The 27836-nt window shown below is 42.8% G+C and overlaps 1 protein-coding gene and 1 long non-coding RNA gene across 2 annotated transcripts in view; one reads left to right on the top strand and one right to left on the bottom strand.

Annotated features, from left to right (window-relative positions):
* Positions 1-1383: 1383 nt before the first annotated feature.
* On the top strand, positions 1384-27836 carry ANKUB1 (ankyrin repeat and ubiquitin domain containing 1). Its single transcript, XM_061168088.1, has 6 exons — positions 1384-1473; positions 2775-2918; positions 10089-10305; positions 17620-17734; positions 21381-22319; positions 27707-27836. Exons 1-6 carry the CDS (start codon positions 1384-1386, stop codon positions 27834-27836), a joined length of 1635 nt encoding a protein of 544 aa, XP_061024071.1.
* The window catches only part of LOC133074153 (uncharacterized), a 30014-nt gene continuing 8750 nt past the window's right edge, over positions 6573-27836 (bottom strand). The window contains exons 3-4 of the long non-coding RNA XR_009697088.1: positions 9328-9421; positions 6573-6817 (exon numbers count right to left, since the gene is read on the bottom strand). This is a non-coding gene — a long non-coding RNA (uncharacterized LOC133074153). The remainder of the gene's footprint in view (positions 6818-9327; positions 9422-27836) is intronic.

Here is a 27836-nt window from a genome sequence, read left to right as displayed (position 1 = left end):
CTTAGCTTTCCTGGCAAGACAGCACCCATCGACTGAGGGCATTTCTTTGGAAAACATGGTGTAGCTATAAGCCTTTAGCAGTCAACAGTAACTGCAGCTGGAGGGGGTGAGGGAGGGTAAGCAAGACACCAAAGCAGTGTTAAAACTACGTCCTGTCTCAATATTCTTTCAATCAAAATGTTGAAAGCATAAGACGATATCATCACGTTGCAACACTTGAAAAATATGAGGCAAAATAATCAGTTTGAGGATGAAATCCTTTACCTTTTTTACATTTTCTGTTTTCTCAAGTTTCTTATAATTGGAACTCAGACTGGGAATCAGAATAGAATTAAGAGTTAAATTTGCTGAGCACCTATCATGTGACTGACATTATGCTAAGTGCTGTTAAGAATAAAAAGAAATGCAAGACAGGGATTCTGTCCTAGACTGGGGGGAATTTCAGGAGGAAAACAGGATTTATGTATATGAAAAAATGATCAGATGTAATAACATTAAACAAGGTGTATAATACTGTGGATTTCAAAGGAGAGTCAGGATTAAGCTCCAGTAAAATGCTTACTCTATAAACTTGGGTAATAGTGCTTAATATGTTTGCTCATTTTTTTGAGAAGGGTTTGAAATATTTTCCACCAACACTAAGGGAAGTTGAAGGAGATAACAATGGTAAATTGTTCTAAATAACATAAGGGCAAGGACTAAAAGAAATACCAACTGTATTGTGTTGTTCTTGGGCAGATCCCATTATGCAGAGAAGGGAAAACCACAGAGTCATTTGCCTACACATTCATCTCCCTGGTGCAAGTGGGTATTGTTCTGTACCCCATGGCAGGATTAGAAATACCATCGGGGAGCAAGTACACAAAGTTGTTATGGAAACCAGAACGCTTCAGCTCCGAGTTATTTACAGAGAGCTTCCAGGATGGTCACATTCAGGAAGATCAACGCTGTTTTGCTTTACTCTGTGCCAAAGTATCCCAATCAAATATCTCTTTCAAAGGGTCATTTGATCAGTTGCACTTGGGCGAATCTGGATTCAAGGGTCAGTGGATGGTGGTCACATCACAAATTAGAATTCATGTGACATTTTTGTGTTACATGCTTGACACCTGTTCACACTTGCCTCAACCGTTGTCAAGCATGCTGCTTTCCGTAAGAGAGGACTGCTGACTAACGCCATCGGCAGAGATAGATTTCCTCCACCGGAGCTGCGGCCAGCGTCACCCGCGACTGTGGTACCGCACGGCTGCGCGCTCCACTTTCTCTCAGCTCGCCTCTGAGGCTGGACAGTAACAGCGGCCCCGGCCGTCGTTTTTAACTGTGAATTGGGATTCTCCCAGCTATGCAGTAGAACTGTGGGGAAAAGCTTCTTCTTTTGAGAAAATGAGAATTTTCATAGCCTTTGAGGGATCTTTTGAACCGTTTGATGTTTCAGCAGATGAAACTGTGGAGGCTGTCAAGCTGATGATAAAGGTACGTACTTTGTCCCTGTGCCACTAAGATGTGTATTAATTTTAACTACGCAGTGACGTTTAAACTGTATGTGGGGTAAAGAGACTATTGGGTACATTTTTAGCAAACAGGGAAGTAAAACTACTTGAAAATATCATTGTTTGCTTACATAATCATTTGTTGGATGATATTAACTATAAATATGTTAGACAGGAAAATTCTCAGGGGAAAAAAAAGTTTAACTTCTCTTTATAAGATTCATAAGTCTGTGCATTGGCCAGATAGTATTATTGCAATTCTTCATAAAAGGAGAAAAACAAAATACTAACTCTAGGCTGGGCAAGTAGAACAGGCCAGTTATCAGACAATGGCCTGTGTGTTGAGCAAGCAACTATAAAGAACCAAAGGACTTGGGATGTGGAGGGGACTCTGGGGCTACAGTCTCATTTTGCATCCAGGAATAACTGCAGTTCAGAGAGGCTGACCATTTAACCTGGATCACCGAGCCAGAACAAGAAATAATTTGGGTGCAGTACTTTTCTTAAAAGTTTCTTATAAACACTCACTCTAAAGTGGGAAATTAAGACAAATATTTAGGAACTGACCATCAAACGGTATTTAACTGGGGATGATTTATTCCCATTTGCTGAGGAGCATTTATTGAATCATAGTTATATGATATTTAGTAATTACTATGATCTCTAAAATCTAGATCTTCTAGCATAGAGGCTCTTAACCTTTACGTGTCATGGATCCCTCAGACAGTCTGGTGAAGCCTATGGACTCCTTCTTACATGCATTAAATAAAATGCATATCCACAAAAAGGAAACCAGTTATATTGGAATATGATTTTCAAAAATTAGAGAACAAATCGGTGACACGTGGGTTTCCTTATTAACACGGCAACAAGCGTTTGCAGTGTGTCTCACAACTATTACAGTTTCAAAGGAGACCAGTAGAAATATTTTGAGATATCTGCAGCAACTATAATGATATATGAAGCTATCTGTGATTTCTACTGGTGACAAAGTCACAGGAACAGGCAATTACGGCTACTTTAGTTTGTTGCCTACATACAAAAGGAAAATTCCAATTTTATTTGGAGTTAAAGACAAAATATAGTTTTCCCCATCTAAATTCTATCCATAAACTTTTGGGAATGTATAAAGACTCCAGGTTAAGAACCCCTGTCTAAGACTTCTTCCTTCTCTCCCAAACAATTTTATAATACTCAGTGGAAAGTGTAAAAGAAAAGAGATTACGTGGCTGGTCTAGTAATGTAGAGATGTGCTGTCTTCATAATATGCTATTGATTTTAAAGGATTATTTCCACATTCCTCTCTCTGAAGATGAACAAGGCAGGAGGTATCTGGAGCTGACGTATGCTGGAGCAGCTCTAAAGGACAGCTGGAGTCTTGCTGACGTTGGAATATCATTTTGTTCAACTCTCAAATGCTTTGTTAAGGTATGATGGATGAACAGAGTAACATTTGTCTAAGATGTCTACTTCATTTTGGGTAAACTTATGGATAATTCAACCAAAGTGATTTCATAACTTAGGAAGAGGTTTTCTCTTCTCGCCTTCCCCGCTCTTTCACTTGTAAAACCAGTCTCAGGCAAAAATCCATGCAGGAAGGTGAAGCAAGGCATGGAGACTGGATAAAGTGCCCTCACTGGCTCCTTTTCCCCTTCCCTCCTCTTTCCCCCTAAGTTGCCTGCCCCAAAATAGTCATCACAGAGCAACCCGTAAACCAATATGAGAGCAAGACCGAGGAGCAGATCTGGAATACTGATGTGAGAGAGAGAAAGTTAAGTCACTTCTTTGGGCTTACAACGGATGATGGGAATGAGGAGAGGGAAGAAATTCTCCGCAATAATAAAAATGAAGGGGCAGTTTCTACACTCAAATCCATCAGCACAGCCATGCATGAATTAGCTGTACATACAAACGGAGACAGCATTTTCCATTTATACTGTCCGTAATCAGTGGTGCTTAATTTGGGGTCTGTGGCTGGGCTTTAAGAACAAAACCCTAAAATGGCAAAACATGCAAAACTATGTACATGGAGACTTTTTGGGTGAAGGATCCTTAACTTTTAAAAATTTCTCAAAGAGACAAGCAATGTAAGAGTTGCTCTCTAGGATAGAAATAGTATTCAGTACTAGTTCTCTACTCCATATGAAAATACCAAACTCAAGGAACATAGTAAAGTACATATTCTGTGCTAAATGGGGCACTAATTTTTTCATAGTTAGCATTTAGAAAATGTTAATGGTAGCTAAAGCTAACTCTTTTTGTTTTCATGTATTTTACTGATAGACGAAGTGGGAAGTCTATTTTTAAAAGGAATATTCTAAAATATCTACTATTATGTAGTAAAGATAAGTCACAGAAAAATAAACATTGTTTGATCCCCATCTAGGTAAATAAAAAGACCACGTTTTTACATGTGTTTTTAATATCTTACAAGCATTTGTTCATGTATTTTTAAAGTTTCTTTTTCATTGCCACAACATTTGTTTATAATAGTATATAATTTTTATGCATACAATATCGTATTTCTACTTCCACAAACTCTATAGCATGCTTGTCACTAGAAATTTAGTTTCCATTCATCTCTGTACCACTGATCCCCTTTACCCATGTCTCACTCCTTTACCCTCACTTCTTCCTGTTTGCTAACCACTACTCTGTTCGCTGAATCTACTTTTTGGTTTGATTTGTTCATTTTTTTGGTGTTGCTAGTTTGCTTTTTATATTCCACGTGGAGTGAAATCATATGATATTTGTCTTTCTCCATCTGTCTGACTTTACTTAGCATAAAATCCTCTGGGTCCATCACGTTGTAAATGGCAAGATTTAATCATTTTATGGCTAAGTAGTTCCATTGTACACCCAACCACACACACACACACACACACACATGTATATATATACACACCACATCTTCTTTATCCATTCTTTTGTTGATGGGCATTTCGGTTGCTTCCATATCTCGGCGATGGTAAATGATGCTGTGATGAACACAGGTGGGGGTACATATATCTTTCTAAATTACTGTTTTGCTGTGCATGAGTTTTTTAGTTCGATAGTTTGGTGTAGTACTGTTTTCCTTTTGTTTCCCTTGCCTGAGGAGACATACCTAGAAAGACATTGCTAAGACTAATGTCAAAGAGCATACCGCCTATGTTCTCTTCTATCACATTTTATGGTTTCAGGTTCTACATTTAAGTCTTTAATCTATTTTGAGCTGACTTTTGTGCATGGTAGGAGATATTGACCTAGTTTCTTTCTTTTTTCTTTCTTTCTTCTTCTTTTTTTGCATGCGGTTTTCCAGTTTTCTCAACATTTATTGAAGAGGCCATCCTGTCTCCATTTTATAGTCTTGGCTCCTTTCATGTAAATTAATTGTCCATATATGTGTGGGTTTATTTTGGAGCTCTCAATTCTATTCCATGAATCTGTTTTTGCCAATACCATGCCATTTTTATTAATATCGCTTTGTAATATAATTTGAAACCAGAATGTGTGATATCTTCAACTTTTTTGTTCTTCTGTCTCAAAACTGCTTTGGCTATTCAGTATCTTCTGCGGTTCCATATACATTTTAGGATTTTTTTGTTGTTGTTGTTCTAGTTCTGTGAGAAATGGCCTTGGGCCCTCGATGGAGATTGCACTGACTCTGCAGACTATTTTAGTTATTATGAACATTTTAATAATGTTGACTCTTCTTTTCTAAATACTTAAGTATGTATTATTAAGCAAGAACAACATTCTCTTACAAAACCATGGTCATACTCAAGCCAGGATTTTCAACATTGCTGAGTTATAATTATTTAACACAAGAACTGGCAAAGCTTTGTTTTGTTTTTTTTCTTTGCAGAAGGTTAGATAGTAAATATTTTAGGATTTGTAGGCCATATACTCTCTGTCACAACCAGTCGACTTTTCAAAAAACTTTATTGGAGTACAGTAGATTTACAATGTTGTGTTAGTCTCGGGGGTCCAATCATGTTGATTCTTAGAATTAATGGATATCTTTCCATTTATTTGTGCTGTCTTCAGTTTCATTCAACAGTGTTTTAGAGTTTTCAGTGTACAAGTCTTTCACCTCCGTGGTTAAATTTGTTCCTAGGTATTTTATCCTCTTCATTGTGATTATAAATGGGATTGCTTTCTTAATTTCTCTTTCTGCTAGTTCATTGTTAGCATTTAGAAATGAAAAAGATTTCTTGTGTTTTCTTTGTTCTTTTTTTTTTTCCCTTTGGATGGTAATTGTTCTGTTGGTTTCTGCCATACAACAACATGAATCAGCCATAAGTATATATATATATATCCCCTCCCTCTTGAAGGCTAAGGAGAGGGTAGGATGAATTGGGAGAGTAACATTTTAATATTTACTTACTTATTTGGCATTACACAGAGACATTACTTTGCCAACAAAGGTCCGTCTAGTCAAGGCTATGGTTTTTCCAGTAGTCATGTATGGATGTGAGAGTTGGACTATAAAGAAAGCTGAGCGTGAAGAATAGACGCTTTTGAACTGTGGTGTTGGGGAAGACTCTTGAAAGTTCCTTGGACTGCAAGGCGATCCAACCAGTCCATCCTAAAGGAGACCAGTCCTGGCTGTTTATTGGAAGGACTGATGTTGAAGCTGAAACTCCAGTACTTTGGGCACCTGATGCAAAGAGCTGACTCATTTGAAAAGACCCTGATGCTGGGAAAGATTGAGGGCAGGAGAAGGGGACGACAGAGGATGAGATGGTTGGATGGCATCACCGACTCAATGGACATGAGTTTGAGTAAACTCCGGGAATTGGTGGTGAATAGGGAGGCCTGCCGTGCTGCAGTCCATGGGGTTGCAAAGAGCCGGACACGACTGAGCGACTTAACTGAACTGACTTATTTGGCTGCATTGGGTCTTTAGTTGTGGCACAGGGGATCTTCACTGTGGTGTTTGGGTTCTCTTTTCGTGGCATGTGAGCTTAGTTGCCCCAAGGCATGTGTGATCTTAGTCCCCCAACTAGGGATCGAACTTGCATCCCCTGAATTGCAAAGTGGATTCTCAACCATGGGACCACCAAGGAAGTCTCTAGAATTGCAACAAAGTTTTGAAAGTTGATTTTGTACTCTGCAATTTTATTATTTCAAATAGTTTTTTTGTAGGCTTTTCTCTATACAAAATCAAGTCATCCATAAATTGTGACAGCTTTACATCTTCCTTTCCAATTTGAATGCCTTTCATCTCTCTCTCTCTTTTGTTTAATTGCTCTGACTAGAGCTTCCAATACGTTGCATAAGAGTGGGCGTCCTTTTCTTGTTTCTGATTTTAGAGGTATTGTTTTCATGCTCTTGAAAGATGCCTAATTATCAAAAAAGAAAAGAAAAACAATTTATTCTGCTTTTCTCCCTCTAATATTCAGAAAATTGTAGTATAATACATTTTTAAGCAGATTAGATTCCATGTTATTTCTTAAATGTCTTTCATGTCTTTAAATATGTATATACATAATGCATTTTTGTTACTATATAGTATAAACTAAGTGTGTGTGTGTGTATATATATATATATATTATATTATATACTATAAACTTTTACTTAGCTAAGCACTGACTTTATTTTCATTATTTAAAATTTTTATTTATTTTTGACCAGGTAGTACATTCACATGGTGCTTAATTCAAATGTTACAGAAGGATATACAATAAAAGTTTCTCTCCTACCTCTGGCCCCTAGTTTCCCTCCCCAAAGCAACCTATGTTCATAGTTTTACTTACAAGAATACTTCCTAACTTCTGCCGATTAAGCATCATCCATCACAGTGATACAAGCTGCCTTTGCACTGAACTCTAAACTTTCCCTAAAGTTCTAAACTACTAACGACAAGAATCGAATGTAGAGGTACAGACTCCTCCAGAGAATCCAGGAAGAATAGGATTACAAGTCACAGGACTGGCCAACACGAAGAGTTTAGTTAAAAACTCTCAAGTTCCACAGATTCTTAATGATCTTTATTTTCTCCTTCTCTGGCAGAATTATATTTAGAGAATTTCCCCTGTGGCTCAGCAGTAAAGAATTTGCCTGCAATGCAGGTTTGATCCCTGGGTCAGGAAGACCCCCTGGAGGAGGGCATGGCAACCCAGTCCAGTATTCTTGCCTGGAGAATCCATGGACAGAGGAGCCTGGTGGGCTACAGTCCATACGGTTGCAAAGAGTCAGATGTGACTGAGCAACTGAGCATGCACGCATCCACGAAATAGATCTATGTGTTTTCTTTATTGAAAACTAAGACACTTTATGTGTTCCTCTTACCATGGTGCCTTGGTTTGCTTGTAAAGTGGAAAATCTAATTTTACATTTGTCAATAAAGGCTTGTTTATGGAATTGCTTATGTAACAGCATCTGACTTTTTGGGCATAACTACCAGTGTTTCAACGTTCAGAACATTCAGGGAGGGATATCATATAGATAAATGCCTTTTTTATAAATAGATAAGGTGAGTCAGCAAGTTGCTGTTAATCAACAGTTACCTGCTCCTTCTCTGTAAAACCAATATGAAGAAGCATCACCAATTGGTATGGTTCTCAGTAGAACTTAAAATGTTGTTCAGTTGCTAAGTCATGTCCAATTCCTTGTGACCTATGGACTACAGCACACCAGGTTTCCCTATCCTTCACTAAAATGGGTTAGTGAACGTCAAATGGGTTTCCCACAAGAACAAAGCTTATAAAACATCAAATAGTAGTTAGTTAGTTGTTAAGGGTGATTTGGGGCTTTGCTGTTTTGTTTGTACATTCTGCATTTAATTCTAAATATAAATGAAAAGCCAGATCAAGGGCTAATTTTAGGGAAGTCAGAGTAATCATAAAAGAAATAACTATTACATAAAATATAACTTTTCTCTCTTCCTCACTATCTCTTTATTCAGATTTCATAGGAATTTCTTCCTGGCTACAAGTAGCATGTGGATTAGGAGCCTTAATGGAGCCACAGGCAAACCGGAGCATGATGAAAGACAAAGGGTGACTCCCACATCTTTTCAGTGTTTACTGAGGGAGTTTGTGAGGGGCTGTTGAGGAAAATGGTTCTAAGCACTTAAAGTTCAGCGAGCCGCTCTGCCTGCAGATTAGTTCAGCAGGAGAGAGCTGAACTGCTCCCAGTGACCTGAGTCCCTGCAACGGGCCTCAGATAGGAGCACCACAGCCCAAGTGATCATCAATAACACTGCTCCTTCAAGGCTCCTTCAAAGATATCTGCACGCTGCTCACATTGTGGCAATCTGGGAGGCGCACGGCGAATTTCACGTATTATAAACCAGGGGCAGGGAGCGGTCCCTGCAGAAACCCAGGACGAGTCTCACAGGAAGAAGGGGAGGGGAGCAGGAGCTGGGCAAGGGAGCAGGGACCGGCTGGAGCAGCCACTTGGGGAACCTGGAGGCCAGGCCAGCTTCCCAGTTCTGCTCAGGGCCCTTGAAACTGGTCACTGGGACCCGGGGCGGCAGCTCCGTGAGCTGACATCTGCTGTGGCAGCATCATGCTAAAGAAAAACAAGATCTTCCTGAATCCGCTAAAGAGAAAGTAAAGCCAGTTTCTTTTCGGTTGTTGTGGTTGTAAAAGGGAACATTTTAGTAACCTTTCCTTCCCACCCTTTCCCCATTGGCCCCTTTTGCTACATTTGTAGTTCTGGTCTGATTGATTTAAGGGTTTTAACAGATTAACATTCTCCTAAAGGTTCCTTCTTAACTCTCAGATATCTGAGTTCCAGCTTAGATTCCAAAACAAAAGGAGCAAAGGAAACTTTTGTCACTTTTATTGAGCGAAAAGTGAAAGTGAAGTCAGTCATTTGGGACTCTTTTCGACCCCATGGTATGTACCTGCCAGGCTCCTCCGTCCATGGGGTTTTCCAGGCAAGAATACTGGAGTGGGTTTTGCCATTTTCTTCTCCAGGGGATCTTCCCAAGTACTTCCCTTTTTAAAACAGTAAAAATAAATACATGAAGTTATTTTAAACAACAACAAAAAAGTCAAACCATTCAGAAGAGGAAGAGCATAAAATGATAAGCAAAATTCTCCTCCTACTCCGAGCTCAGTCCCACTCCCCAGAGACAACCTCCTAGAAAGAATTTTTTTAATTGGCTGAGGTTTAGAATTCACAGTATTTCCATACTAAAGTACATCATGATGGAGGAACTGTTACTAAACAAACACCTCCAGAAGCAGCGTGTGGGTATATATGATCACCACTCCTCTTGGGTATCTGGATCCACAGGTAAGAAGTAAGAAGGGACTCAAAGCCCCGCCAAGTCTCCTTCACTTGTCTCAAGGCCATGATAAGTCGCTGCTTTGCGACCCCGTGGACTATAGCCCACCAGGCTCCTCTATCCATGGGATTCTCCAGGCAAGAATACTGGAGTGAGTTGCTAAATCCTACTCCAGCAGGGCTCACAAATGTCTTCAGACAGATGTGTGAGACTCAGACCAGAGGTCAAGGCGCCTCACTGGCTCTTGCTTGCAACCTTAGTACCCGGGCTGTGGGAGCTAGAGGCACTGAGAGCAGCACTCCGAGATGCTTGTGTCTCGTCCCAACCCCCAGACAAGACTGAGTCCTGAGCACTCTCCTTCTCTCTTCCTTTAGGAGGAACAGAAGCCCACTGTCCGTGTGTTCAACGCGGTGACCCAGGAAACCGTGGCCATCACGGAGGGCATTTCCCTTCTCGGTAAAAAAGTGTCCGATCTGCGGACACTGATAGCTCTGAGGTGTGGCTTCCCCGTGAGTGTCTTCTGTCTTCGGACCCCAGAGGGACTGGAGATGTACGACTGCAACCTGCTCACGGACTACCGGACAGACCCCGGTACCCCCGCGACGTGCGACAGCAGCTGCGACTCAGCCCGCGGGTCCTTTGATGTCAGATGCACGACGGGGGTGGGGGGGGGGTGTTTCTAAACTAAAACCTCTAGAGGTGCAGTGTGGATGTAAATTATCAAATTTATGTAAATTACCCCCCTTCTTTGGGGGGTCTCCCTGGTGGTCCAGAGATAAAGAGTCCACCTTCCAATGCAGGACACGGGTTCCATTCCTATGCAAGGAACTAAGAGCCCCACATGTTTTGGGTCAACGAAGTCAGCCTGCTCACCACAACTAGAGAAGCCTGCACACCACACTGAAGATCCAGCAAGGCCAAAAAAAAAACAAACCCAAAATTCTTTTTGTTGTCTGGGTCTGTAGACCAAGAAATAAGAAATAAGAACCTTCTCACAGTCTCAAGAGCTTCCCCAGTGGCTCAGCGGTAAAGAATCCCCCTGCAATGCAGGAAATGCAGGTTCAATCCCTGGGTTGGGAAGATCCCCTGGAGGAGGGCATGGCAACCCACCCCAGTATTCTTGCCTGAAGAACCCCGTGGACAGAGGAACCTGAAGGGCTGCAATCCACAGGGTTGCAAAGAGTCGGACATGACTGAGGATGCACACACTATACCCCACAAGTGGCATTTGTCTTCAAGCAGCTTATGACCTAGTTACTTAATGAAATGACAAAGGATAAATGAGAAAATCACGGTGACTTCTCTTCAGGCTTGTGCTGCTCAGGTCATGATGAGACACTTTAGAGATTGAAGAGAATTCAGAAATGGCCTGGTCCAACCTCTTTTTTTTTTGGTTGCACCATGTGGAATGCAGGATCTTATTTCCCCACGAAGGATCAAACCTGTCCCACTTGCAATGGAATTATGGAATCCTAATCATGGGACCACTGGGGAATTCCCCCAACCCCTAATTTTTTATAGATTTAAAGAAAACAAAAAGATTCTATATGCTTAAATTACTTGCTCAGGGTATGTCAAGGATAACACACTTTAAAATGATCCTCTAAGAAGGAGGTGCTGAAGCTGATGTAAGTAGAGAGAACAGGAGTCAGAAAATGATACAGACAGCTGTCAGAGTCGGGAGGAGAACAGGGACTCTGCATTGTCACAGATGATGAAGAAGAGACAGTTTGCTGGATGCTGGTAAAAGACCAAAGACAGTGTATGATTAAAAACCTTTTGATCTGGCTTAAAGGTCACTGGTGAGCTCAGAGAGAGCAATTTCAATAAACCGGATGGAGAGAGAAAGGTTGCAGGCATTAAGAAGAAGATAAGTAATAAAGGGACAAAGGGCTTTTTCGGTGATAGAATGTCTGAGAATTAACTTATCAAGCCTTGATCAAAGCTCAACATTTCCCAATGTTTGTGATTTTGTAATTTTATGACTTCAGCTTTAGTGACACAGTATATAGGTCCAATAGACACACACATGCGCACACACACACACATACACCTTTTCTTGAATCAACCTATACAGGACAGAATGATGCCATTGGTACTTCTCACTGTGAACACCTCATGGCAGGTATTCATGGCCAGACTGAGCATATCACATCCGAGAGACTATTCCAAGAAAAGGGTCCTGTCAGCTTAGGCCTCGAAATCTAGGTGGGCTCCAGGGCCCCTCAGCCAGACGTTAGGCCACTTAGAGACCTACTGTGCCATTTTAATTCCTTTTATATATGAGAAAACTGAGGCTCAGAGAAGTGAAGTGACCTTGTTCAAGGTCACATGGGTAATGAATGGTCATCTCACATTCAGGGTTGGGCTCTTTCCAACAAGGTCTACTGTCAACCCCGTGTCTTTACTGATACCTATTTTACTTGAGCTCTTTAAGTTCTGATCAGTGTTCTGTTTTGATTTCCATTAAGGGAAACCCAAGCCAGAGACATGGCTTTCACGTTCAGAAAGAAAAAGCCTAAATCAGACAGGCAAATACTGTCCCCAGAGTATGCATGAGGAATCCAAGAACTTGGGACATGGGGACCACCCAGGGAGAGCCTGGAGACATTCCCTAGAATGGGCCCTGTTGCTTGCACTTGCTTTCCTGCATAGCTTAGGCATGGTAGATGGGTTTGGAAGTAGACAGTGGGTGGAGCCAGGTTTTGTAAATATATACAATTTGGGGAATCCACTTTAAAAAATTAAGAGTAAAGAATTAGACAGTTCATGTAGGAATAGTCCTTGAAGTTTAAGTCTCATTAGTTTTATCTTTGGTTATAAATTTTAGTTGTAGTTTCTGGAGCAACATAGCACTTTAAAAATAAGTTGCTATTTTCTAACAGAATTCCTAAGCTTATGAAGGAATTTAATGTGTGACAAAGGAGGCATTAAAGATCAATTGGGATGGAAGGATTATCTAATAAATGGTGCTTATTAACTCGCCTAGAAATTTGCTAGACATTCCAAAGTTAAGCATTAAGAGAAAAACCATCCATTGTCACCTTTGATCTTTGAGAAATTAGAACTGCTTTACTGCAAAAAACTGAAATTGATCGTTAAAACACCTGTAACATTTGTTCACATAAAATACTCTGCTGGTGAGGGTCCTGGAATAGGCTGGTAAGTCTGGATTCGCAGATGGGAAGATGGAAGAAGACAGAAGGTGAACCTTAGGGGGATCCAGCAGGGCCCCGGTAGGTGAATCACAGCACTAGGGTAGAGAATGAATCAATGCATTTTTTTGTTTTCTTGTTTGGTATTTAGTGGCCAAGTCCTATTGGACTCTTTGAGACCCCAGAGACTATAGCCTGCCAGGCTCCTCTGTCCATGGAATTTCCCGGGCAAGTGGGTTGTCATTTCCCTCTCTAGGGGATCTTCCCCACCCAGAGATCCAACGCATGTCTCCTGCGTGGCAGGCAGATTCTTTACTGCTGAGCCACCAGGAATCAATGAACGAATGACATAAAAGGTAGGAAGTGAGACAAGCTGGTTGCTGGCACTGGAGCCTCTGTCAACATGTAAGAGAAATCCAACCCCAGAGACCGGGCTGCAGAATAAGAATCCCCCAAGTCCCAGGCTCAGAGAACAGAGATGGGATCTCAGTTCTGAAGTCCAAGGGTAGAGTAGGATACCGAGACTTGTGCTCTGAGGCATAAGATGCGGGCTTGGTCTCTTACGCCTGGAGGAATAAGGCAAGTTACTAGAACAGGACAACATCTGAGCAGGATGAACAGGACGAGCAACTTTCCACCAAACTTCTGAGCTGCTGGCCTGCAATCTTAACTAACCCTCTGCTACTGAAATTCGGACTGTTCCGGTCATTCAAATGGAGACTGTGTGGCCTCACTGTGGAGGACCAAGGGGCCTGGGGTAGAGTGCTAAGCTAAAGCTTTTCAATGCTCATGTGTGAGTGATTTTCATAAATTAAAAACATAGTAAGTCACTTAAGTCGGGAGACGACATCAATGCACTTGGTACAGTGTTTAAAGTCTTTTATTTCTAGTGCTGGTCATAGAAATCCAATATTTTATTTTAAGATTTTCTCTTGATGTGGACCATTTTTAAAGTCTTTATTGAATTTGTTACCATATTGCTTTTGATTTTTATGTTTTGGTGTTTTGGCCACAATGTACGTAGAATCTTAGCTCCCTGACAAGGGATCAAACCTGTACTCCCTGCATTGGAAGGGGGAGTCTTAACCACTGGACTGTGAGGAAAGTCCTCAAATATTTTATAAGAAAGTTTAAATACAGCAAGCAGCTTTAGAGAAACAAATCTATTATGTCGGGGATGATCCATGTTTTGGAAAATGTTTATTCAGGCATTTCTAGAGTGTGTTTGTAGAACTGCTACTCAATCTCTACAGAATAATTGCATAATTCTCCAGCAAGAAAATGAGTTCTCCTAGCTGAGGCCAGACTTGTGAGGGTTAAGGTAGGCTAGGGGCTTTGAGGCTATTAATGCAGGCCAGGCTCTGTGAGTGAAGAAGCCCTCAACTAGGAATCAACCCACAAAGGACAATGAGGCCAAGGTCAAGAAATCCTAGAGCCAAGAGTAAGGGAAGAAGAGCCCCACTTCAAGACTACAGATTGTAACATTCAAAAGGGAGGGATCAAAAGCAAAACAAACAACCACGGCCAAACCAGAGGAGAGGGATCAGCAGGAAGAACACACTCGTGTGGGTGTCTGCCTGCGAAGCTGAGGCAGGGAGGGCAAGAGCGGAGAAGCAAAAAGGAAAGAGAGGAAACAGGAGGCTTTCTAAGCATTCAAAAGAACCCTAGAGACATGAGTTCCAAGCCACATTCTACTCCCAGCTCACTAATTCAGGCAATTCTCCACGGGCTGGTCTTTTAGGATAGGACATTTCTCTCTTTTTTTTTGGCTGTGCTGGGTCTTTGAGAGGGCTTTCTCTAGTTGGAGAGAGCAAGGGCTCAGTAGATGCCCTAAGGCATGTGGATCTTAATTCCCTGATCAGAGATTGAACCCATATACCCTGCAAATTCTATACCTCTGGACCACCAAGGAAGCCCTGGTGGACCTTCTCATCTTCAGGCTTCTGTGACTCTAAGAGGACTGCTGTTATGAATACTCCACTTTCCTTCTTTCTCACCTACAAGTGTTTATGGTAAACCTGTCTGAGCCTGAGGATGTGCGTGGGTGAGTCTAGTCACCGACTGCCTCAGCATCACTTTGGCAATCAACACTGGGGCCATCAGACTGAGTCAAAGGCAGTCAATCCATCTGCTGTCCAGGGGCCTCGGCTCTCCTAACCGAGGCAGTTAGAGTCTCGCTTGGAGGCAAGCATTACATAGAGGACAGGAACAAGGGTTAGGAGGGCAGTACACGGCCAGAACGTGTTTGAGGAGTTGGTCAGAACTTCATTCAACAAGTATTTACTGGTCATCCACCATGAGCCAGGATCCTTTTGGGAAAACACGCACAGAGTTGTGAGCAAGAGTAGCAAGTTTCCAGGGATTTCCCTGGTGGTCCAGTGGCTAAGACCCAATGCAGGGGGCACAGGTTCGATCCCTGATCATGAGACTAGATTTCACATGCCACATCTAAAGATCTTGCATGCTGCAACTAAGACCAAAGCCAAATAAATAAAAGTCTTTTTTTTTTTTTTTAAAGTAACAAGCTTCCTACTTCTTGAAGCTTGCTTTTCAGTGGGGAGGGCATGCATCATCCAGTAAGCAGAAAAATACCCAATTTTAAATAGAATGAAGAACTATAAAAGAAAGCAGAAGGGAATAGAGAGTGGCGTGGTAATGTGGGGAGAGGTTATTGTTGATGGTTGGCTAGAGCAGGAGATGACATCTAAGCAGAGAATTGAATAAAGACAGGGAGGCTGTGGGGAGCTTCTCAAGGTAGATTTAGGTGAGAGATTATCTAGGCCTGAAATGGGACAGAGCTGGCTGAGATGGAGGTGAGGAAACAGAGTAAAACTGTCAGGTCTGAGTGATTGTATGAGCTTCCCAGCTGGCTCCGTGGTGAAGAACCTGCCTGCCAGGCAGGACACACAGCTTCAATCCCTGGGTCAGGGAGATCCCCCGGAAAAGGAAATGGCAACCCATTTCAGTATTCTTGCCTGGAGAATCCCACGGACAGAGGAGCCTGGTGGGCTACCATCTATGGGGTCACAGACAGCTGGACACGACCGAGTGACTCAAGAGAAACAAGTGACTGTACAGATGTTGGGGGCATGAGAGAAAGGAAGGGCTGGAGAACAACTCCCAGGTTCCCAGCTCAGGCGGCAAGGAAGGAAGATGGTGGGGACACATAGGGAGACACGCGGCAGGAAGAGAAGCAGTTGGGGGTGAAAAGTCGTCTTTCACAACAGTAGCTTCTACCGTGACCCCTTGGCTGCTGATGTCCCCGGCAGGAGCAGTCTGCAGCTGGAGCGGAGGCCCGCCTGGAGTTTGCGGACTCAGGGGAGATTAATGATGCCATCAGTGGCACGGAGGTGGCCTGTCGGCCAGCCAGCAAACTTGGCGTGGGCACTTGTATCCTCCCAGAGGACCATCTGTGAGCACTCAGCAAGAGGCAGGTGGTGTGGAGAGTCCTAACGGAGCTTCCCCTCTAGTAGGCCGTGAAAAAAAAATCTCCTTACAAGGAAAATGATTTCGAGTACTGATGACAGGGACTATGAAGAATTTCAAGTAAGGTCACAGCATAAGGGGTTTCGGGGAGGGTGGGTTGTGGCAGAGATGGCTTTAGCCATGGTGACTGAGATGGTCCTCTGTGAGGATACAGAGTTGGAGGCAAAGCTGAGTCAGAAGGACATGCCCTGTGGAACTGGATAAAGCCCCTCTGAAGCAAAAGAAATTGTAGGCCTTTCGATCCTCGGATGGAAAAGGACTTGATGCATCTGAAGAACAGGTGAAAGGTCAGAATGGCCAGAAGAGAGTGAGGGGAGGCAGGCTGATGGGAGAAAGGTCTGAGTGGGTCAGATGGGGAGGAGCCCATTTCTGATTTTTCCTCTTTCTGGCTGCACTGCAAAGGTTGTCTTTCACAACAGCAAGGATCTAGCATGATGCTTTGGCTGGTGATGTCCCTGGCAGGCGGAATCCGCAGCTGGAGCAGGGGCCTGGCTGGAGTTTGGACTCCAGCCAGGGGATTTTAGTTCCCCACCCAGGGATCAAACCCATGCCCCCTGCAGTGGAAGCATGGAGTTCTAACCACTGGACTTCCAAGAAAGTTCCCAAGACTGGGTTTTATCCTGAGGGAACATGGAGAGAAAGAGCAGAAGCCTGAGGCAAGATTCCCGGGAAACACCAGCCTGAAGGACAAAGGGAATGTAGTCACACAACCAGGAGCAGGCAGGCTTTTGTGGAACAAGGGATAAATCCTCCAGCTGCAATGAGCATATCACTTGTATGTTCATAATACAGAATGGCTCCTGTTTTGTGAAGGATACGATGCAAGGATTGTTCATCTTCACCCATAGCCCACACATAAGCTAAAGGCCCAAGAAGTCCATATGTCCTGCCACCGTTTCTTGAGTTTCTCTTTCAACATAACAGCTTTCATCTACACGGTGATGTGTAGATCAGCAAGGAATCAGTGTCCACAGGACTGCTTTAAGAGAGCTGTAGAAAGAAGTCCAGCAGTGTATGCTTTCACCGTGCAGATGAGAAAATGCAAGTATACGGAGGTTAAAAAGTTTTTCCAAGTTAATGTAGGCCTAAGCTAAAGACAGCATCTCTCTTTCTCTCTCACTTTTAGGCAGCCCTGTCTCCTTATTCAAAGGCTACTTTTCGTTTGGCACCTAGTTCAGGCCAGTTTGGAGAAAGCTATCATTAGATGTTTTTTGATCACCAAACCCTGGTGACTCTAGCCATCTCCACCTCTCTTTATCCACAGGCACAACACTTCGCTTGGATGTCTGGGATGGATGGAAGGAGTTTCTGATGGGTTGTCTCCTTGGACAAAAACTTCAAGTCCAACGCTATTTATCAAATGAAGGACCAGTCCTCAAGTACGAGATAAAGCAAATGCTAAACTAATTAATTTTTGCTAAACTTTCATGGGACCTCTTTAGCTGGGGTGTTGCTCCACGAAAGCTCCCCTTAGGCATTTTTATTGCGATATATTCTGGAACAAGACAGCAAGGATGCCACCAGGGCTGAGAGCCTTTGGTGATGAACTGCAATTCAAGAAGGCTTTCCTCACACTAACAATCTAAATGGGAGACTTCAGTCTGGTTTGGATATTAGACTTTTAACAGCACTTTTTAAAAGCTACCAGAATAAGTGCCTTGCCACTCTTACATTCCATTGTTCTAAAAACCACTAATTGCTAATTGATTGGCTGAAAATATCCGTGGTCTCTTCCTAAGCTATCCTGTAGCTTATCAAATTACATTTAATGCACGCTTTTAAACTTTTGCCACACATGAAGTGTTGCTTGTGCCGCTGGGGCAATGGAGGAGGGTAGGCTCAGAGAAGCAGATGGACATTTTAACTTATCTCTGCAGCCGGCAGCTTCCCAGGTGCATAAACTACCTTTTAGGTTTTAATGCAGGGTGCTATTTTTGAACACTGCCCCCGTGTGGTGATTTAGTCATACTTTACAGATGCCCACACAGGAGGATGTGAGGTGACAGACTGGAAAGCCAGCGTTTGAAATTTTCCAAGATATTCAGATAATTTAAGTTGATTTCCATTCGGGGATAATTATAACACTCTGTTTTCATGCTCTGAATGCAAAGAACCGTTTCATCGCTTTCAACAGTGCCTATTTGTTGAATACGTTGCAACAGACATTGTTATATTTATTACCTTATTTTATACTTAGAACATTTCTATGAGATTGCCCACAAAAATCTTATTCTTTATCTTATTTTACAGATAAGGAAACTGATTTAGGGAATCTGCCCAACATCACACAGTTAGCAAAGGGCCCAACTGGGTTTTGGATCCCAGCAACTTACTCCAGTGCTCACGGACTTAACCGTTTCCACTTAATCTCTAAATAAAATCTAAGAGCTCAGAGAATATAAATAATGAGACTGAAGAGCTCCTTTTGCAATTCATCCACCCATTCAACAAACATCTATTGAGCCTTTACTATGTACTATGAACAATAAACAAGATATGGTTCCTGCCTTTAGCAAGCTTACAGTCCAGTGGAAGAAACACAAAACAAGTAACCAGTTCTTGGAAGAACAGAACTGCAAAATGTTCAGGGGTACAAGTGCCCACCTACCCTGCTCCCTCAGGGTTTAATTGTCTACACGTGAGCAAGTAGTCATCTTGTACCTCAGCTTCCTCTTCTGTACAATGCAAATAATAATAGCACCTATCTTACAGAACTACTTTAGAGAGTAACTGAACTAATATCATAAGGGACTTGGAGGTCAGCCTGGCACATGGTAAGGAGGATATAAATGTTAGGTGTCACCGCTGTTGCCATTCAGCCTGAAAAGCATGATGACATGGGCGTTGTGCAAGAAGATGTGGGGAAGTACAGTATGGACAACTAGACTTGCAGGAGCAGATAAAGCACCCTTAAAAAGGAACCTGAAGGGCTGACACTCAGGTACACGGTTGGGAGAAGAATTAAAAGGTTCCAATGAAAGCTTTCCTGGTGGGTCAGGTAGTAACGAATCTGCCTGCAATTCAGGAGACCTGCGTTTGGTCCCTGGGTTGGGAAGATCTCCTGGAGAAGGGAATGGCTACCCACTCCAGTATTCTTGCCTGGGAAATCCCATGGACAGAGGAGCCTGGAGGGCTACAGTCCACGGGGTCGCAAAGAGTCAGACATGACCGTTTAACAAACACTTTCAAAACAGATGGAACCACATGAACAAAGACCCAGGGGGCAAGAATAGATTTAAAAAACTGAAAGAAGTTCCACATGGCAGATTATAGAATTAGAGGAAGCTAGTGGCCAGAGGCTGGAAAGATTAGAATAGGCCAGCTCATGAAGGCTTCTGTAGGAATGTGAAGGAATTTGGACTTTATCTTTCGAATGGTGGGAAGACATGGGAGGTAGAGAAAGACCATGATGCAACCTGCATTTTCGAATGTTGGCTCTGGCTGCAGTGTGAGGGACAGAGGCAGTCAAAAGACACTGGCAGCCTGAGCGAGGCTTATGTAGCAGAGGCGGGTCTAGGAGAACAGAGAGACAGTGAAAAGATCGTTTCAGAGGCAGAATCAACTAGTCTCAGCAACAAGAGTGCGCTAGTTCCAACATGGGTGTTAAGGATGAAAGCAAAGGACAGTTAGTTGACCCAGGAGAGGCTTTTCTCCCCAAATCAGGAAAATTGATCAAATTCAGAGTTGCTGGCTTACACTAAAGAATTTCAGAATAAATTGATATATGAACCAAAACACCAATGCATTCATGTATAACTCTAGTTAGTTAGACTCTAACTGTCAGAGGGCCCTAGAAGCTCACATGTTCTGGGAAAACCATCTTTCTTATTCAGGAGAACTCCATGGGAAGCCAATAGACAGGAACAGATGCTGTGGTGAGCATGTAATCAGAAACAAGAGTTAGTTCTATGCAGTAGATTTTCAATGATACCAGGCGAGCTTGCCTCCGTCTCTACAATGGGGTCTGGTAAACCTTGTCCAAGTAGATCTGGACAATACCCGGCAGAGCTCTGTCTAGTTTTGCCTCCCTAATTCTTATTTCTCTGAACACTCTTCACCAATAATTTGATTTGTGCCTGATGGGGTATTGGAAGGATAGAGATGTCAGGAAGGCCAGTAAGCATATAATACAGTGGAAGAGAAGGGGAGTTGGTGGGAAGTGATGCTAGAGATGGGCAGGGTCCTGGTGACAGGGGCCTTGTAGGCCAAAGTGAAGCATTAGAATTTCAGTTGCAGCAGGACGCTATTAGAGTATTTAGAACAGGGCATAGGCCACCACCAACTTAAGGAAAAAAAAGATTGCTAAGCACTACGTGAGGAAAAGCCCATAGCGGGATAAGAAGGAAGTGGGAGACCAGTTAGGAGACTGTGGCACTGGTGGTCACGCTGATGGGAGGCAATCTAGTGGTTTAGATTGCAGTGGAGACTCTGAGAAGCCAGAAAATAAGGACAAGGCAAACAAATGTTTGCATACAAAATGTTCAAATTTCTAAAAATGGACTGAATCCCTTCCTGCACTTTCCCAGTTAATACAAAGCTTAATATTTTTCTTGAACTTTTGATTTTCATAAAAAAGAAAACTGCTCCAAAGAAACCAGTTTGAATTATTTACATTTGCACAGTAGGACAATGTGTATAAGCAGGGCCTGTGTGATTTAACCTGCATATTGTGTGCTAAGTCACTTCAGTTGTGTCCCGACTCTTTGTGACCCCATGGATTGTAGCCCTCCAGGCTCCTCTGGCCATGGGATTCTCCAAGCAAGAATACTGGAGTGGGTTGCCATTTTATCCTCCAGGGGATCTTCCCCACCCAGGGATCGAACCCGTATTTCTTGTGTCTTCTGCATTGACAGGTGGGTTCTTTACCACTAGCCCCATCTGGGAAGCCCGTATATTACTATAGGTCTTTTCTGAAAACATTTTAGGTAAAAGTTAGGAAGAAATAAATATTTTAACTAGAATGCTTCAGGGGTATTTAGTGAAACTACATTTGTCTGTTTGCTCTGGCTTGTTTCATTCATTCAGGTACCAGAAAAGGGTCGCCCTGTACATCGCCGCCTTTTACGGGTACATTGAGCTCACGGAATGGGCCCTGAAACAGGGTGTGCGGCCCCACGAGGCAGTCGGCGTGCACCCATACCGAGCGTGGTGCCAGGAAGCCCTGCACACAGACGTCTCTAAATGCCCCATTCATGCAGCCGCGGAAGCCGGCCAACTGCTGATTCTGAAGGCCTTTGTCAACTGCAGTGTGCTGTGCCTGGATTGCAGAAACACAGCGGGACAAACTCCTCTGACCATTGCGTGCAAACACAAGCGTAAAGACTGCGTGCTGTATTTACTGAGTAAAATGTGGTCAACGGTTTCTTTTCCGAAAATCTCAGTCTCCATGAGGATTTATATTAAAATAAAACAGTGGGTACTCAGAGCTCAGAGTCACAACCTGAATAAAGGCCAGCTTTGCGGAGCGAGGGTCTTGGGGGCAAGAGTTGGAGATGTTGTGATGGTGGATGGTTTCACCAAACCCAAAATGACCTCCAAGAGCTGGCAGAAGGCTACGGACAGGGACTCCCAAGGGGGCACTGAGGGTAAACTGCCGCCTCTCCGGGAGCCAACGGTGAGCAGGCAACTTGCCCCCCCTTTGGCAACTGCACGGCAGGACCCAAGGGAAGAGCCAGCCAGATTTCCTCCACCGGCAGATGCAAACACATTCTCTGAACTACAAAAAAGACAACAAAACCGGAAAAAATTCACTGCCACGACTAGGAAAAAAGAAAAGTTCATAAAAAACACATATATGCCCCAAGTCCCTCTCCCTCCAATTTCAAGAGTGGGCTACTCACACCCATCATTTTACTATGCAACTCCCAGTGCTGACTTTTTACTCAGATCTTCCTTCGCATCTTTCTCAGAGCACAGTGGGAGGACTCCAAGGGAGAACGCCATCTACTGCTTAGCTGTGGCCAGGTAAGCTTTTCTCTTCAAACAAAAGCAGACTTTAATAGGGCAGCTCTAGGGGACAGATGGTCCACGAAGCCCTAACATGCCATATGGTGTAATACAGCTTGTTCCAATGCATCAGTCCCCAGCTTCAAGGCCCACAACTGAACCTCATATTCAGGACAAAATGAACTGACTTTATTGGCCCGTCCATGTAGTATTCTACTCATCAGATTTTCAGGAAGAGAAGAGTTGTATCAATGAACAAGTTCCCTTGCTGTTGCTGCTGCTTCCTTTTTTTTTTTTTAACTAAAAGGAATTGCTAATTATAATTAAAGGGAGAAGGGGGAAACTTGCAATCTGGGAGATATCAAGAGTGTCAACGGAAGCTTAGATGGTAGTGAAAGTGGAAGGGAAGAAAAAAACAGTTAAATGACTGAATCATAAGACTTCTGTTGACTTCTAGATAAGATATACAGGCTGGGGGAGAACTATATTGGATAAGATAATAGAATTGATATTAACATTTAAGGTAAGTTTAAAAAGTAATCCATTATCACATTTAAAGACATAAACAAGTGTGTCAGAAGCAAATTTTTCAGGCACATTCATTTCATAAGGTAAACTTTTATATGTGGGTCATTGATTTTCACTGAAAACAGAACTCTAATTAGATCTCAGGACCCATCCACGACTTATGAGGCATTCTTGGGTGCCATGATTACAGTGGAAATATAGATTTATGAATGGCTTTCCCCCTGACTCAGTACCTTGAGAAGGAAAGAAAAAATAAAGCTAGACTGTTTTAGTGGCCTTTCTGTATTTGTCTTTATATCCGCTAGATTGTTGCCACCTACTGGTGAGAATAATTTTAGCCCTAAAACTGTGGATGTGACTGGTGATGGAAGCAAAAGCCGATGCTGTAAAGAACAATATGGCATAGCAATCTGGAATGTAAAGTCCATGAATCAAGGTAAATTGGAAGTGGTCACACAGAAGATGGCAAGAGTGAAGATTGACATTTTAGGAATCGGTGAACCAAAATGGACCGAAATGGGTGAATTTGATACAGATGACCACTATATCTACTTCTCTGGGAAGGAATCCCTTAGAAAAAATGGAGTAGACCTCATAGTCAACAAAGGAGTCTTCAATGGAGTACTTGGATGCAATCTCAAAAATGACAGAATGATCTCTCTTCGTTTCCAAGGCAAATCATTCAATATCACAGTAATCCAAGTCTATGCTCCAACCAATAATGCTGAAGAAGCTGAAGTTAAACAGTTCTATGATGACCTACAAGACCTTCTAGAACTAACACCCAAAAAAGATGTCCTTTTCATTACAGGGTACTGGAATGCAAAAGTAGGAAATCAAGAGATACCTGAAGTAACAGGCAAGTTTGGCCTTGGAGTACAAAATGAAGTAGGGCAAAGGCTAACAGAGTTTTGCCAAGAGAACGCACTGGTCATAGCAAACCCCACCTTCCAACAACACAAGAGAAGACTCCACACATGGACATCACCAGATGGTCAATACCAAAATCAGACTGATTATATTCTTTGCAGCTAAAGACAGAGAATCTATATACAGTCAGCAAAAGAAGACTGGGAGCTGACTGTGGCTCAGATCATGAACTCCTTATTGCAAAATTCAGACTTAAATTGAAGAAAGTAGAGAAAACCAATAGACCACTCAAGTATGACCTAAATCAAATTCCTTATGATTACACAGTGGAAGTGACAAACAGATTCAAGGGATTAGATCTGATAGACAGAGAGCCTGAAGAACTATGGACGGAGGTTCGTGACACTGTACAGGAGGCGGTGATAAAGGCCATCCCCAAGAAAAAGAAATGCAAAAAGGCACAATGGTTGCCTGAGGAGGCCTTACAAAGAGCTGAGAAAAGAAGAGAAGCCAAAGGCAAAGGAGAAAGGGAAAGATCTACCCATTTGAATGCAGAGTTCCAAAGAATAGCAAGGAGAGATAAAAAGCCGTCCTCAGTGATCAATGCAAAGAAATAGAGGAAAACAATAGAATGGGAAAGACTAGAGATCTCTTCAAGAAAATTAGAGATACCAAGGGAACACTTCATGCAAAGATGGGCACAATAAAGGACAGAAACCGTATGGACCTAACAGAAGCCGAAGATATTAAGAAGAAGTGGCAAGAATACACAGAAGAACTACACAAAGAAAGATCTTAACGACCCATATAACCTCAATGGTGTGACCACTCACCTAGAGCCAGACATCCTGGAATGGGAAATCAAGTGGGCCTTAGGAAGCATCACTACAAACAAAGCTAGTGGAGGTGATGGAATTCCAGTTGAACTATTTCAAATCCTAAAAGATGACGCTGTGAAAGTGCTGCACTCAATATGCCAGCAAATTCGGAAAACTCAGCAGTGGCCACAGGACTGGAAAAGGTCAGTTTTCATTCCAATCCCAAAGAAAGGCAATGCCAAAGAATGCTCAAACTACCACACAATTGCACTCATCTCATACACTTGCAAAAGAATGCTCAAAATTCTCCCAGCTAGACTTCAACAGTACGTGACCCGAGGATTTCCAGATATTCAAGCTGGATTTAGAAAAGGCAGAGGAACCAGAGATCAAATTGCCAACATCTGCTGGATAATCAAAAAAGCAAGAGAGTTCCAGAAAAACATCTACTTCTGCTTCATTGACTACACCAAAGACTTTGACTATGTGGATCACAACAAAAAATGGAAAATTCTTAAAGAGATGGGAATACCAGACCACCTTACCTGCCTCCTGAGAAACCTGTATGTAGGTCAAGAAGCAACAGTTACAACTGGACATGGAAAAACGGACCAGTTCCAAATTGGGAGAGGAGTACATCAAGGCTGTATATTATCCCCCTGCTTATTTAACTTATATGCAAAGTATATCATGTGAAATCCCAAGCTGGATGAAGCACAAGCTGGCATCAAGATTGCCAGAAGAATTATCAACAACCTCAGGTATGCAGATGACACCACCCTTATGGCAGAAAGCAAATAGGAATTGAAGAGCCTCTTCATGAAAGTGAAAGAGGAGTGTGAAAAAGCTGGCTTAAAACTCAACATTCAAAAAATGAAGATCATGGGATCCAATCCCATCACTTCATGGCAAATAGATGGGTAAACAATGGAAACAGTGACAGACTTTATTTTTTTTATTTTTATTTTTTGACAGACTTTATTTTTGGGGGCTCCAAAATCACTGCAGATGGTGACTGTAGCCATGAAATTAAAAGATGCTTGCTCCTTGGAAGAAAAGCTATGACCAATCTAGACAGCATATGAAAAAGCAGAGACATTACTTTGCCGACAAAGGTCTGTCTAGTCAAAGCTATGGTTTTTCCAGTGGTCATGTATGGATGTGAGAGCTGGACTATAAAGAAGGCTGAGCATCAAAGAATTGATGCTTTTGAACTGTGGTGTTGGAGAAGACTCTTGAGAGTCCCTTGGACTGCAAGGAGATCAAACCAGTCCATCCTAAAGGAAATCAGTTCTGAATATTCACTGGAAGGACTGATGCTGAAGCTCCAATACTTTGGCCACCTGATGCGAAGAGCTGACTCACTGCAAAAGACCCTGATGCTGGGAAAGATTGAGGGCAGGAGGATAAGAGGACAACAGAGGATGAGATGGTTGGGTGGCATTACTGACTTGATGGATGTGAGTTTGAGCAAGCTCTGGGAGTTGATGACGGACGGGAAGCCTGGCGTGCAGCAGTCCATGGGGTCACAAAGAGTCAGACTCGACTGAGTGAACTAAACTGCGCACAATGAGGTTGAGAATAGAAATCTTATCTCCAATCTTATCGTTTCTCATTTCCCAATATTTTTCTCTTCCTTGCATTTGTACTCTTGACTGCCTGCCCATCTGTCTTCTCCTGTTTTCACAGCATCTTTCCCAGGATGTATCCCACATCCCCCTGTTGGTGTGTTGTGGAGGGCACAGGGGGACCTGCATAGCTTACGCCCCTGAAAAGCTCTCTCTGGTTTGACTCATGTCCCCCCTTACAGGAGTCATGAAAGCACCCCTCTCCATCTGAAGCTGGCAGTCAAGCCAGGCAGCCAGGTGGTCTGAGCGCAGAGCGCTGAAGGACCAGTTACAGCTCTGGGGCCGAAATGTGAGAAATGGACATATGCCATCTTCATGGTGGGGTCCACCATCCTCAAGCTAGTATCATAGCCAGGAGATGGGAAAGAGCCTAACTCATCCTTCGGGGTGGTGACCCAGGAGAACTGAGTCAGGGAGGGTCCATTAGATGTTCCCAATTGTGTGAGAAATGTGATCTCCCAAACCAGGACCCCAGACATTTCATCTGGCATCATATGAGAGCATTTGCTGGACTACATGTCATTCAGGAACTCCACATTTTTTTTTAAACATTATTCATTCATTTATTTATTTTAATATTTATTTTTATTTATTTGGCTGTGCTCAGTCTTAGCTGCCGCATGCAGAATCTTCAGTCTTTTAGTTATGGCCTGTGGGATCTAGTTCCCTGACCAGGGTTTGAACCTGGGCCCCCTGCACTGGGAGCACAGAGAGTTAGCCATGAGACCATCAGGGAAGCCTCTAGGAATGCCATCTTTAGCTTCACAAAAATATACTTGTGCGGGTTGACTCCGAATATTGAGTTAACTCAGATTCAGTGCTAACATGGGTCTCAGGTGGTGAGTGCAGCTGAGTGCTGTGGAGATGACTGAGTCTCATTCCTCAGAAGACAGGGTCAGCTTTATCCACATCAAAGAACATTGCCAAGGTCTGCCTAGAAAACAGTCTTCCTTACAGCTTATTGTCTGATTCCAGTGTACTTGATGTAACCTGGAAATCCAGCTTAGTGAAGATTCAAATGTGGAGGTTTGGTCCAGAAGGTTCAGAGTGAACTGAGAATAGATGGAAATCCCCAAAGACGTTTCTGACGGGCTCTTACGCTCCTGATAAAAACAGAACTCTCCATGTTGTTCTGTTTTGTTTCATTTTGATAAAAAGTACCAAGGAGGGAATTCCCTGTCGGTCCAGTGGTTAGCACCCCAGGTTTTTGCTGCCGAGGAAGTGGGTTCAGTCCCTAGTTCAGAAACTAAGCTTCCTGCAAGTTGCATAGCACGGCCAAAAAAAAAAAAAAAATCTTCAACCCAACAGATTCTATGACATTGAGTGGCTTTCTGTTTCTAGCTGTGAGTGCTCACCTTTTGGTATTGCCTTGGGATGATTTCATTCCCACCGATTCACAAGGAAACGGTTTCAGAAAGATTCCTTGTCCCTGTTTACCTCCTCACAGGGCAAGACAAACCGGCCACTGGAGCAATAAAATAAGCCCAAGATTTCCATCATTTTAGCTATAAATGGGGACAAGAATGGACCTCCTTATAAATTATGTCCTGTTTTCTTGCAGTGCCTTTAAAGAGAAACGGTGGCTTCAGCAGTTAGGAATAGCAAGAGTCCTAGCGAAAAAGAGCATTTCTGATCTGACCATCCAAGGAGGCTTGACAGCATGTGAAAATCCTCCAGAAATTGTGCTTTGA

Source organism: Dama dama, chromosome 19 (assembly GCF_033118175.1).
Source record: "Dama dama isolate Ldn47 chromosome 19, ASM3311817v1, whole genome shotgun sequence".
Lineage (NCBI taxonomy): Eukaryota > Metazoa > Chordata > Mammalia > Artiodactyla > Cervidae > Dama > Dama dama.
The sequence above is the reverse complement of the archived record's forward strand: the minus strand, read 5'-3'. Positions and strand labels throughout refer to the sequence as shown.

Excerpts from the sequence above, each read along its gene's own strand:
- ANKUB1 (XM_061168088.1), top strand. The coding sequence starts at position 1,384 with ATGAGAATTTTCATAGCCTTTGAGGGATCTTTTGAACCGTTTGATGTT. Across the intron at positions 1,474-2,774 it reads CTGTCAAGCTGATGATAAAG|GATTATTTCCACATTCCTCT; the intron begins GTACGTACTTTG and ends TTGATTTTAAAG. Across the intron at positions 22,320-27,706 it reads TACTGCTTAGCTGTGGCCAG|TGCCTTTAAAGAGAAACGGT; the intron begins GTAAGCTTTTCT and ends GTTTTCTTGCAG.